This window comes from Oncorhynchus masou, chromosome 25 (genome assembly GCF_036934945.1).
Source record: "Oncorhynchus masou masou isolate Uvic2021 chromosome 25, UVic_Omas_1.1, whole genome shotgun sequence".
In the NCBI taxonomy this organism is placed as follows: domain Eukaryota; kingdom Metazoa; phylum Chordata; class Actinopteri; order Salmoniformes; family Salmonidae; genus Oncorhynchus; species Oncorhynchus masou.
Window position 1 is genome coordinate 27,061,252 of NC_088236.1, and position 12,839 is coordinate 27,074,090.

General features: G+C 44.4%; 1 protein-coding gene across 2 annotated transcripts; it reads right to left on the reverse strand.

Annotated features, from left to right (window-relative positions):
- Positions 1-2: 2 nt before the first annotated feature.
- rbm19 (RNA binding motif protein 19) lies at positions 3-12,007 on the reverse strand. 2 transcript variants are annotated; one of them, XM_064937119.1, is made up of 22 exons: positions 11,868-12,007; positions 10,827-11,009; positions 10,596-10,679; positions 10,299-10,337; positions 9,956-10,148; positions 9,626-9,870; positions 9,357-9,416; positions 9,064-9,214; positions 8,774-8,980; positions 8,490-8,620; positions 8,275-8,399; positions 8,032-8,128; positions 7,811-7,921; positions 7,486-7,686; positions 6,922-7,119; positions 6,749-6,809; positions 6,281-6,360; positions 6,117-6,172; positions 1,049-1,162; positions 836-947; positions 603-723; positions 3-510 (listed from the first exon to the last, which is right to left on the reverse strand). In XM_064937119.1, exons 1-22 carry the CDS (start codon positions 11,901-11,903, stop codon positions 428-430), a joined length of 2,688 nt encoding a protein of 895 aa, XP_064793191.1. In that variant the 5' UTR covers positions 11,904-12,007; the 3' UTR covers positions 3-427. The 2 variants fall into 2 exon arrangements, with proteins under 2 accessions (XP_064793191.1, XP_064793190.1); XM_064937118.1 differs by having other exon boundaries at positions 10,584-10,679.
- Between the last annotated feature and the right edge of the window lie 832 nt (positions 12,008-12,839).

Consider the following 12,839-nt stretch of genomic DNA (forward strand, 5'->3'; position numbering starts at 1 on the left):
CGTAGATAGATTATATGTTAAATTTAATGATAAAATACAATTCAATAAAAACTTAAAGCTACAGTAGCAGATAGGTAACATTTAATTGTTGTGTACAAATAATCCTATCAATCATGTCATCGGAGTCCCATGCATCATCAGAGCTCTCTCACAGACATTCACTCTCTCTGTCCTGCTTTCTCCTCACACACCCACACCCGTTCCCCGTAACAACAACGCTCTGTCAAAGTCCCTCAGCGTGTTTGAGAGGATTGTCAAGGCTTTGAGCAGAATCACTGACAAAATAATTGGCTTCTGTCGAGTTCTGGTCCATCTGATTCTTTCTTCTCCTGTCACTCAGGTCCAGATTACACAGTCATTCCTACCCACATGGGTCGACAGAGCAACAAATCAGGGATGGGTTGGGGTGTGTGGTTGGGGTGTGTGGTCAGTCATCCTCTGTCCCCCCAGCCTCCATCGTCTCCATAATACCCTCCATCACCTCGGCCTTCCGCTTTTTCTTGGGAATGTCTAAGAGAAAGAGAGAGACAGGGACATCAGAGAACAGGTTTCTCAAAACATCAATCTGAAATGTATTACTGTATCTGTACGCTGGGTGTTACCATGGAAATGCTCTGCTGTTTTCCTGCGTAGCGTCTCTACAGTGTCTTCAGCGTCGGCCCACTCTAGAACCAGCCGCCGCCCATACAGATGGGTGCTGTGGCACAGTGCTGAGAATGCTTTCTACAGGGGACACAAGAAATAACAAGACCGGTCAACACTACTGTACAGCAACAACACATTTTAAAGGGGAAACAAGAAATAACTCACACCGTGCTCATTCATCCTCACTCACCTTTGCATCCTGTTTGGTGAGGAAATCTACAAAGCCAAACCCGCGGTGAGTCCCCGTGCCAGTCCCGGACGCTTTCTTTGGCAGACGAACAGTCTTCAGCTCGCCAAACGTGCTGGAGGGGATATACATATTATCATCATAAGTGAGTGATGAACAATGCAATGTCTCAGTGAGAAAGCTCTGAGGATGTCTGTGCGTGCGTATATATATTACCAGAAGAGCTCTTGTATCTCCTCGACTGTGGCCTGGAAGGGGACATTGCGTACAAGGATCTTAGAGCTGGTCTGTTTCCCCTCTGCCTGCTTCTTACGAGACACTACTGCAGACCTATACAAAATAAACAAATACAAAAAAATTACAAAATACTCAGGTATCTATAAGGTGTGGCATACAGGTCAGCCACCATGGGGAGACTCGTCGAGGCCTGGTGACAGTATACATCACGAGGCGAAGGCTCCATCTGCTGGACGTGCCAGGTCTCGACGGGCTCTCCAGGCCAGGACTAATTGGGAGTTGGTGAATAATCAAGGGCTGATGGCTGACCAGCTGTGCAAGGCCCATAAAGCTGCCAGAAGGGCAGCACAAAGGAGAGCGGGAGAAGAAAGGACTCCCGTATAGTTGAGGACGGTTGCAGAGGTACAGTGCCTTGCGAAAGTATTCAGCCCCCTTGAACATTTCAGGCTTCAAACATAAAGATGTAAAACTGTATTTTTTTTGTAAAGAATCAACAACAAGTGGGACACAATCATGAAGTGGAACGACATTTATTGGATATTTCAAACTTTTTTAACAAATCAAAAACTGAAAAATTGGGCGTGCAAAATTATTCAGCCCCTTTACTTTCAGTGCAGCAAACTCTCTCCAGAAGTTCAGTGAGGATCTCTGAATGATCCAATGTTGACCTAAATGACTAATGATGATAAATACAATCCACCTGTGTGTAATCAAGTCTCCGTATAACTGCACCTGCACTGTGATAGTCTCAGAGGTCCGTTAAAAGCGCAGAGAGCATCATGAAGAACAAGGAACACACCAGGCAGGTCCGAGATACTGTTGTGAAGAAGTTTAAATCCGGATTTGGATACAAAAAGATTTCCCAAGCTTTAAACATCCCAAGGAGCACTGTGCAAGCGATAATATTGAAATGGAAGGAGTATCAGACCACTGAAAATCTACCAAGACCTGGCCGTCCCTCTAAACTTTCAGCTCATACAAGGAGAAGACTGATCAGAGATGCAGCCAAGAGGCCCATGATCACTCTGGATGAACTGCAGAGATCTACAGCTGAGGTGGGAGACTCTGTCCATAGGACAACAATCAGTCGTATATTGCACAAATCTGGCCTTTATGGAAGAGTGGCAAGAAGAAAGACATTTCTTAAAGATATCCATAAAAAGTGTTGTTTAAAGTTTGCCACAAGCCACCTGGGAGACACACCAAACATATGGAAGAAGGTGCTCTGGTCAGATGAAACCAAAATTGAACCTTTTGGCAACAATGCAAAACGTTATGTTTGGCGTAAAAGCAACACAGCTCATCACCCTGAACACATCATCCCCACTGTCAAACATGGTGGTGGCAGCATCATGGTTTGGGCCTGCTTTTCTTCAGCAGGGACAGGGAAGATGGTTAAAATTGATGGGAAGATGGATGGAGCCAAATACAGGAATTCTGAAAAAACCTGATGGAGTCTGCAAAAGACCTGAGACTGGGACGGAGATTTGTCTTCCAACAAGACAATGATCCAAAACATAAAGCAAAATCTACAATGGAATGGTTCAAAAATAAACATATCCAGGTGTTAGAATGACCAAGTCAAAGTCCAGACCTGAATCCAATCGAGAATCTGTGGAAAGAACTGAAAACTGCTGTACACAAATGCTCTCCATCCAACCTCACTGAGCTCGAGCTGTTTTGCAAGGAGGAATGGGAAAAAAATGTCAGTCTCTCGATGTGCAAAACTGATAGAGACATACCCCAAGCGACTTACAGCTGTAATCGCAGCAAAAGGTGGCGCTACAAAGTATTACCTTAAGGGGGCTGAATAATTTTGCACGCCCAATTTTTCAGTTTTTGATTTGTTAAAACAGTTTGAAATATCCAATAAATGTCGTTCCACTTCATGATTGTGTCCCACTTGTTGTTGATTCTTCACAAAAAAAAAAAATATTTATATCTTTATGTTTGAAGCCTGAAATGTGGCAAAAGGTCGCAAAGTTCAAGGGGGCCGAATACTTTCGCAAGGCACTGTATGTGCGTGCTGGGAGTTCAGTTTTTGTACCCGACAGGATACAGCGAGACCCGGAGCCCAGAAGGCGGTATCCCGGAGAGGGTCTCATGGGGGAGACCTATCCTTTTCTTTTTGATTTATTATTTAAATAAACACCCTTGAAACAGAGCTAATCCTACTCTGTCCTTGTCTGATCTGTGTAAAGGTCTTGACCAAACCCCCTGGTCTGCCACAGAGGATAAATGCTGCATTGTGTCATCATAAATGCTTATACTGACCATTCGGAAAGTATTCAGACCCCTTCTCCACAATTTGTTACATTACAGCCTTATTCTAAAATGTATTAAGTAGAACATTATCCCTCAATCTACACACAATACCCAATAACATCAAAGCAAAAGCAGGTTTAGACATTCTTGCAAATGTATCAAAAATAAGACAGAAATACCTTAATTACATAAGTATTTAGACCCTTTGCGATGAGACTCAATTGAGCTCAGATGCACCCCGTTTCAATTGACCATCCTTGAGATGTTTCTCCAACTAGGAGTCCACCTGTGGTAAATTCAATTGATTAGACATGATTTGGAAAGGCACACTCATGTCTATATAAGGTCCCACAGTTGACAATGCATGTCAGAGAGAAAAACCAAGCCAATGAGGTCGAGGGAATTGTCCGTAGAGCTCAGAGACAGGATTGTGTTGATGCCCACATCTGGGGAAGGGTATCAAAATGTTTTTGCAGCATTGAATGTCCCCAAGAACACAGTTGCCTCCATCCTTCTTAAATGGAATAAGTTTGGAACCACACATTTTCTAGAGCTGGCCGCCAGGCCAAACTGAACAATCGGGAGAAAAAGGCTTTGGTCAGCGAGGTGACCAAGAACCCGATGTTCATTCTGATAGAACTCCAGAGTTCCTCTGTGGAGATGGGAGAACCTTCCAGAAGGACAATCATCTCTGCAGAACTCCACCAATCAGGTCTTTATGGTAGAGTGGCCAGACGGAAGCCACTTCTCAGTAAAAGGCACATAACAGCCCGCTTGGAATTTGCCCAAAAGGCACCTAAAGTACTCCCAGACCATGAGAAGCAAGATTCTCAGGTCTGATGAAACCAAAATTGTACTCTTCGGCCTGAATGCCAAGCATCACATCTGGAGGAAACCTGGCACCATCCCAATGGTGACGCATGGTGGTGGCAGCATCATGCTGTGGGGATGTTGATGAACGGAGCAAAGTACAGAGAGATCCTTGATGAAAACCTGCTCCAGAGCACGCAGGACCTCAGACTTGGGCAAAGGTTCACCTTCCGACTGGACAAAGACCCTAAGTACACAGCCAAGGCAACGCAGGAGTGGCTTCTGGACAAGTCTCTGAATGTCCTTCAGTGGCCCAGCTAGAGTCCGGACTTGAACCCGATCAAACATCTCTGGAGAGACCTGAAAAAAGCTGTGCAGCGACAATCCCCATTCAACCTGACATAACTTGAGGCTCTGCAGAGAAGAATGGGAGAAACTCTGAAAGTACAGGTGTGCCAAGCTTGTAGCATCATACCCAAGAGAACTCTAGGCTGTAATCGCTGCTAAAACACAGTACTGAGAGTAAAGGGTCTGAATACTTATGTAAATGTTACATGTCCAGTATTTAATTTAATACATTTGCCAAAATGTCTAAACCTGTTTTTGCCTTGTCATTATGGGGTATTTTTTTATTTTACCTTTATTTAACTAGGCAAGTCCGTTAATAACCTCTCTTGGCTAGGGGGTGGTATTTTCACACCCCGGTGAAAAGCGTGCCCAAAGTAAACTGCCTGCTACTCAGGCCCAGAAGCTAGGATATGCATATTATTAGTCGATTTGGATAGAAAACACTCAAGTTTCTAAAACTGTTTGAATGATGTCTGAGTATAACAGAACTTATTTGGCAGGCGAAACCCTGAGGACCAACCATCCAGGAAACATTTTATTTTAGGTGAGTGTTTTCAATGAGGATCTAGATTTAAGGCACTTGCTTGCAGTTCTTATCGCTTCCACTGGATGTCAGTCTTTAGAAATTGGTTGATGTTTTTCCTTTGTGTAATGAAGAAGTAGGGCTGTTCAGAACAAAGGTTGAGTCTAGTGTACTGTTGTGGTTGGGGCGCGCGACCTGAAAGCTCGCTCCACTTTGTTTTTATCCGCTATTGAGCGCAGTTTATCCCGTCTTAAATTTTATCGATTATTTACGTTAAAAAATACCTGAAGTTGTATTAGGAAAGTTGTTTGAAATGTTTGGACAAAGATTACAGGTAACTTCGAGATTTTGTAGTCATGTTGCGCGAGTTGGAACTGGTGTTTTTCTGGATCAAACACGCCAAATAAATGGACATTTTGGAGATATAGTGACAAAATTAATCAGACAAAAGGACCATTTGTGATGTTTATGGGACATATTGGAGTGCCAACAGAAGAAGCTCTTCAAAGAGCTCGTCAAAGAATTATATCGTTATTTCTGAGTTTTGTGTCGTGCTTGGCGGGATGAAATGATTGTCTGCGTTTGTTTGATGGGGTGCTGTCCTCAGATAATAGCATGGTTTGCTTTCGCCGTAAAGCCTTTTTGAAATCTGACATGGTGGCTGGATTAACAAGAAGTAAAGCTTTAATTTTGTGTATTGCACTTGTGATTGTATGAAAGTTAAATATTTCTAATAATTTGAATTTGGTGCTCTGCCATTTCACCGGATGTTGTCAAATCGATCCCGTTACCGAGATTTGATCCCTAAGAAGTGGTTAAGAACAAATTCTTATTTTCAATGACGGGCCAGAACAACGTTTTTACCTTGTCAGCTCGGGAATTCGATCTTGCAACCTTTTGGTTACTAGTCAACACTCTATTCCCTGTCGTGGTCATTCTTTTCTCCCATTCAATTAAGAATAAGGCTATACCGTAACCAAATGTGGAAAAAGTCAAGGGGTTTGAATACTTTTCGAATGCACTGTAATTACTCCTATCAGTTTGTTGTTAATTAATGTAACCATGTATGATGGATGGTATTAGTATGAAAAAGTGACTCACTTCGTGGCTTTCTCAGACACTTTCAACTCCAACTGGTGTTCATCCACACTGCAGTGCTTAGAGAAATAAGTGAGATGGGGGGGGATGAGAGAGACAGAAAGAGGTGAGGTCAGTATCTATAGGTGTAGAGGTTAAAGGTTCAGGATCAGGGCTAGGGACAATACCTGAAGCTGCCTTATGGCCTTCTCTGCTGCCTTCTGCGTCCGATAGGTGACAAAGCCATACCCCATGGACAACAGCTGACCTACAGGGACAAAACAGCACAGAACACCAATGTTCAATTTATGCTTGTGGTCGGAGACTGACGCAATTGCGGAGCCTCCGGAGGCACAGAGGCCAAATTGAGCTATGTTCCACATTGCTGTGCACCTCCCAAATGTATGTAACAATGCGGAGGGCTCTGTATAGCTCTGCATTGAAATGATTTGATTGACAGTAGGTGGGGGCGGGAGGTCCTGTATAAACACAAACTCACACCCTTGACAACTTCCTTCAACAGCTCTGTGCTGCTCCGCAAATCGCAAGAAGTATCAACGCCCTGACTTCTGCAGAGGCCATATAACCATAAATGCTGCAGGGCCAATGCAGACGTGGGATTGACCACGCAGCCTTTAAAATGTCAAGTTCAGTACCGGTCTGGTCTTTTTTCTTGGAGATGGTGCAGGTCTTCAATGTGCCACATTTGGAGAAGGTCTATAGAAAGACACAAACCAAAAACATGAGCCATTCAACAAAACTTCTGACCTTACTGCATCCTCTATGACTCATTCATCCTCTGTTCCTCATCATCTAATGCTAACCCTACCTCACGCAATGTCTCCTCTGTTGTGGTGAAGTTGAGATTCTTGATGAAGAGGGTGGATCCCAGTGCCTCCTCCTCCTCTTCCTCCTGTGCTGAGGTTTTGGTGGTGGACTCCGGATCTGGTGTAAGTGTCTTGCTCGGCATGGCTGCTGAGAATACTCCCGTAGGGGCCCACTCCAAATATAGGGGGACCTGCTGGAACTAGAGAGTGAGGCAGTATATGTTACAGTATATGTAACAGTATAACTTTAGACCGTCCCCTCGCCCATACCCGGGTGCGAACCAGGGACCCTCTGCACACATCAACAACAGTCACCCACGAAGCATCGTTACCCATCGCTCCACAAAAGCCGCGGCCCTTGCAGAGCAAGGGGAACCACTACTTCAAGGTCTCAGAGCAAGTGACGTCACCAATTGAAACGCTATTGAGCGCGCACCACCGCTAACTAGCTAGCCGTTTCACATCCGTTACATATACTCCCCTGAACGGGACCATGGTCTTCCTCAGACAGCATTCAATTTTTACATTATATAGGCCAAATTTGTATGGAACGAACACACACACACCTTGCTGTATGCCAGTCTAGTGAAGGCTTGTTTGGCCTCAGTGGGTTCCAGGTATTCTATGATGGCAGTCAAGCCGGCAGGCGGCAGCAGCACTCTACCCAGGGTGCCATGCGGCGAGAACAGTTCCTCCAGGTTTTCCACCGTCACTCCCGCTGGAAGATTCTTCACCAGGAACACAGACATGCTACGAGGCCCCGCGGCCTAAACACACAGACACAAATAACCGGAATCCAAAATTATAACTTTAAATAATGTTCTAAACTTTATATAATGTTATGTCCTTTATGCACGGTTAGCACATCCTAGAGAGTGTTTTACAACATACCTGACTGAAGGAGTCCAGACAAACATGGTTGTCCAACAGGAACTGTCGAGTCTCCTGGACAATTTGAGTCTCTCCTAAAGCCATCCTCACTGCTACACTCCCCTTAGACTCCTGAGAATCACATCATTAAAGATGATGGGGTAGAGGGTGGGGGAAAGGTGTATTCGGTGGTAAGGGAAGATGGGTAAAAGGGGCCGAGGAGACTGGAGAGTAGAACTCACATGGTCCAGGACTTGGCTCTTGGTGGTGTTGTATTTTTCAGCGATAACATCTGCTACAGCACTGGTGCCCAGAAACAGGGTGTTCCAGTTATGGGAGCTGTAGAGGGACAAACATCAAAATGTGAACAAACACAAAAAGGCAATAAGATTACTGAACAATTCCAGTACTGGGTTGTAAGCATAAACTTGGACAATTTAGAGAGATTTTAAACTAAGGAGAGATGTCTTTAGACTGTAACTGACCTTGTACTACTGGCTTTGTTCTTGGTGTCTTTCTGCCGTTTGTAGGAGGAGGAGCCTGGGCCAGAGTGGGCGGAGTCAGACTTTTCCTTCTTCAGAGTGGATGGAAGCAGGTGCAGCATCCTGCCCTGAGAGAGAAAGAGATGGGGGTATAGAAGGTTAGATGTTACAGGTTAATAGCCAGAAACACACAATGGGTAAGGGTGTGAGATTAGTACCTGGAATATGTGTCCATCTAGCTGGGCCAGTGCTGTCACTGCATTCTCAGGGATCATGTAAGAGACGAAGGCATATCCTTTAGGCTTCTTGGTCAGATTATCGATGGGGAAAACCACTTCAGCCAGAGGACCTGTAACACAGGCTGAGGGGTCAGGGGTGTGTGTGAACTTCTTGCTTGGAGTACAGTATGTGTGTGTGTGTGTACACCTTGCTTGGAGAATAGGTCTTGGAGCTGTGTGTGAACTCCTTGCTTGGAGTACAGTATGTGTGTATGCGTGTGCACCTTGCTTGGAGAATAGGTTTTGGAGCTCCTCTTCTGTACAAGTGTAGGGCAGGTTCCTTATGAAGAGTCTTCCTGACTCTGCAACATCTTCCTCTTCCTCATCATCCTTCAGCTCCCTGGTGAAGCTCCTCTCGCTCCCTTTCTCCCGCCTCGCCGCGCGCACCTCACCCCTCACACTCGTCCGAAAAACCTCAATATAGCGCCCCCCTTAGGACAAACAAACACAATACATGTCTCTATATTCTCAGTGAGGAAACCAACATGCACACACACAACAGTCTGATTCTTACCCATGTAATCTTTGTTCTTCTTCAGAGCCTTTTCAACCTCCTCTTCTGACCGCATGTCCACATATATATACCCGGTTTTGTTGCCAGTGGCGTTCTTGATGATTCGAATGGCTGCAGGCTTCAGAGGAGTCATGAACTCTCGTACTTGTTGCTGTTGATTTCACACATTAACAACCCAAGAAGTCATACATAAACAAACAACTGCATCATAATAGAAGGACATATCTCCCTTTTCACAATCATCTGAACTCATCACACCCCCATGCCATGCCCAAAAACCCACACACACTTACCTCTTTGACATTGAAGGGACATCCTCTTAGCTTCACTGTGAACTCAGTGGTGGGCTCAGTCTGTGGAACGCAGAGAGATAGACACACACACAGATTTTACCAAAGGGAATATGGTAATGAAAACCCTCAACCTTAATTGCACTGTCAGAATGCTACACCATTATGCTGTTTTAACTGCTAACCTCCATCAGTGCGATTAAGGTTGGATTTGAGGTCAAATATTGGTGCCCGTCAAGTGCTAGGGGTTAAAGGTTAGGAGTCTGCCCTACCTCCTGCTGTTTGCCAGGCTTGCCCTGGCTTTGATCCAGTGAAGAGGCTGGTGCTGTGGCCCTCTGGATACAGTCTATGTCCCTACTCTCATAGGCACCATCTGTCTGCTGCACAGCGGCAGGCTCGTCTTCCGCATCTTCATCCTCATTGTTCTTCTCCACAGCAGCACCCTCTGTCTGTGCCACTTTGGAGCGCAGGTACTCCATATCAGACAGGCCAGACTTCAGAGCCTCCTTATCAGCACCTGACAGTGAAAACACACCGTTTACACACACAGATCCTTACCGGCATCTGTCAGACAAAGGGTCTATGTGGGCATGTGTACCTACCCTGGTCTTCCTCCTCCTCATCTGATTCGTCAAAGTTAAGGTAATCATCAGAGGCAGGCTTCTTCTCCTGACTCCTCCCCTGTCCGGTCTCGGGGGCTGCTGATTGGGGCAGAGTGTCGTTGGCCCAGGTAGATGCCTGGTTGCGGTTCTGATGCACTGACACAAACTCCTGGAAACCCTCATCATCCTCCAGCTGACACACAGACACAAGTTTAAACAGAAATAATATTAAACAGATCACCAGAATGTCAAGGAAGAGAATAATTGTCAACACTTCAGGCATTTACAATATCTTACACGCCATCCATAGTGTATTTCCTCTGCCAGGCAGACATGTACTTACTTTGCCTAGAATACTGGGGGATTCCTTTTTCTTCTTCTCCTGGTGGAAAAAAACACACAACAAGAGAAAAATGTAAGAATGGATATGATCTCTCAACAATTTAGCACAAAATACATCATAGTATGTACCCTGTTATTATGGTACATCAACACCCAATATAATAACTCCTCAATGTTACCCAGGACCCTGTGTGTAGACATGACTAGAAGATGAAGGGAACATCCTATGGTGTGAGACATTCAAAAACATTAAACACTTGACTGCAGCCCTTTCCTTATACTGCACCTGGTTATTCACCCTGGGGGCTGTGGCTGGGCCACGGGAGTGTTTACTCCAGGCTCTGGCCTTAGTGGGGTCCCCAAACGACTTGCACATCTCCACCTGGGCAAAAACACAACACACACTATCAGAGAAGACGATGGCATCATCTGTCAACCATGCTAGCGAATCCAATTTGACATACAATCTGTGATTGGCTAGCTGTCCATCTCACCACTACTCAGTAGTATGGGTGGCTAACTGTCTCACCGTTACTCTAGACGTGTCTACAAAGCTTTTATTGAAATGCTTCAGCGCCTTGTCCGCATCCTCCTCAGTCTTGAAGCCCACAAATCCAAACTTGCGGAACTTGCCCTCCTTGGTGAACTTCAGGCCGCAGTCTGTCAAGGTTCCGAAGGCGGCAAACATCTCCTTGAACCGCTCCTCCTTCATCTGCAGGCAAAGCTTGTCATTAGTAACCTAAACTCAGTTTAACAAACCCTGAATAACAAATCAACCCAGACCTAGCCACTACTCCATCGGCACTTGTGAAGAAAACATCGAAGAGGATTGATAACTCTGCTTGGTCTATCAGCAAACAAGATGGAGCTACCACTTCAGACATAGTTACATATATTATTATATCCTTTCAGATACCCAAGTGCCTAAGAGGGTAGGGGCTAGAAGTTAATTTTGAACTAAGGTAAACGTAAACTCGATCATTAACTAAACTCAGGTTAAGTATATTCAGTCACAAACGTAAGCCAAACTCATCTCCAGTTTACCACACATTAGCCCCTGTAATTCAAGAACGAAATAGTAGATACAATTATTTGCTGCGTAGTTTTAGCCCTTTACGTTCAGCGTAGATCTGTAGCTACACTCCATCTGAACCAGTACCATAAATTCAATATCCCATTAACCTAATCTGAAAATGTAACAATGACAAACGCACGGTAATATACATCAACAAAATGCATGTATAAAAAGTATTGTTTTGACCAAGTGCGCAAATTACTCAATACTGCCACGCGGGTCGGCTGATCCAGCAGCAGTACAGTAACCCGAAAAACCATTGATATTTAAATTATACATTTTTTGGAAGTACATAACGGCAGTAGTGACGATAGTTGCTATGCGAAATACCGAACGTATTTGAACATTATCACGTTTGCAGAGCTTATTATCGGGACTTTAAAGGATTAAAGGATCCTGGGCGTCAGAAAATATCTCGTCATATTCGTCTTCTCAAGCCCAGATACTGGTTCAAACTCCATCCTCCATTCAACAACACATTCTAACATAACTTACCCCGTTTGGAAGGTTTTTGACGATTAATCTCGACATTTTAGGAAACCTAAATCCCGTCTAAACACTGAAATAAGGGGAAATATTGACGTCAAAAACAAACACGCATGGACGTCTGTCTTGGTGGGCATTGATAACCTGGAAACATTTTGCAGAAATATATCGAATCACTTCCGTGTCAAATACAAAGAAGCTTCGGTCTTCAAAATACAAGTCCTTACCTAAAGATGTGTGTTGTACATTGGCATTAATCGTTTGAATTCACATCACTGGCTGTCGGTGGGCAACAAGGGGCTGGCTACATTACCTATTTTTTCAGTCAATATACCACAACAAAATATATAATTTATTTGAACCCCTGGACCCTCAGATTCAAAGTGTTTAGCTCTACCGACAGGGGGTACCAGCGCCATCTGGGCGCGCGTGTTGAAAAGATATTTTCTGTTTGACCGAGAACAACCATGACCAGGTTGTCATGTCGGTAGTGTTGGGCTACCTATAGGTCGTGGGATGAGATTCAGTTTTTGGGTCTCGGGCGCTGCGCGAGTGGAAATTTGAAATGGAAGTTATGGAACTCCCTCACATATCTCTGTTACAGTGGGGCGAAAAAGTATTTAGTCAGCCAACAATAATTGTGCAAGTTCTCCCACTTAAAAAGATGAGAGGCCTGTACTTTTCATCATAGGTACACTTCAACTATGACAGACAAACTGAGAAAAAAAATCCAGAAAATCACATTGTAGGATTTTTAATTTATTTATTTGCAAATTATGGTGGAAAATAAGTATTTGGTCACCTACAAACAAGCAAGATTTCTGGCTCTCACAGACCTGTAATTTCTTATTTAAGAGGCTCCTCTGTCCTCCACTCGTTACCTGTATTAATGGCACCTGTTTGAACTTGTTATCAGTATAAAAAACACCTGTCCACAACCTCAAACAGTCACACTCCAAACTCCACTATGGCCAAGACCAA

What these genes read in the sequence shown, in the direction of transcription:
- rbm19 (XM_064937118.1), bottom strand. Translation starts at nt 11,903, where the DNA reads ATGTCGAGATTAATCGTCAAAAACCTTCCAAACGGG. An exon ending in CAAGAAAAAAGACCAGACCG is followed by an intron (nt 6,361 to 6,748) that starts GTACTGAACTTG and finishes TTGTCCCTGTAG; the next exon opens with GTCAGCTGTTGTCCATGGGG. An exon ending in AGGCCATAAGGCAGCTTCAG is followed by an intron (nt 6,173 to 6,280) that starts GTATTGTCCCTA and finishes TATTTCTCTAAG; the next exon opens with CACTGCAGTGTGGATGAACA.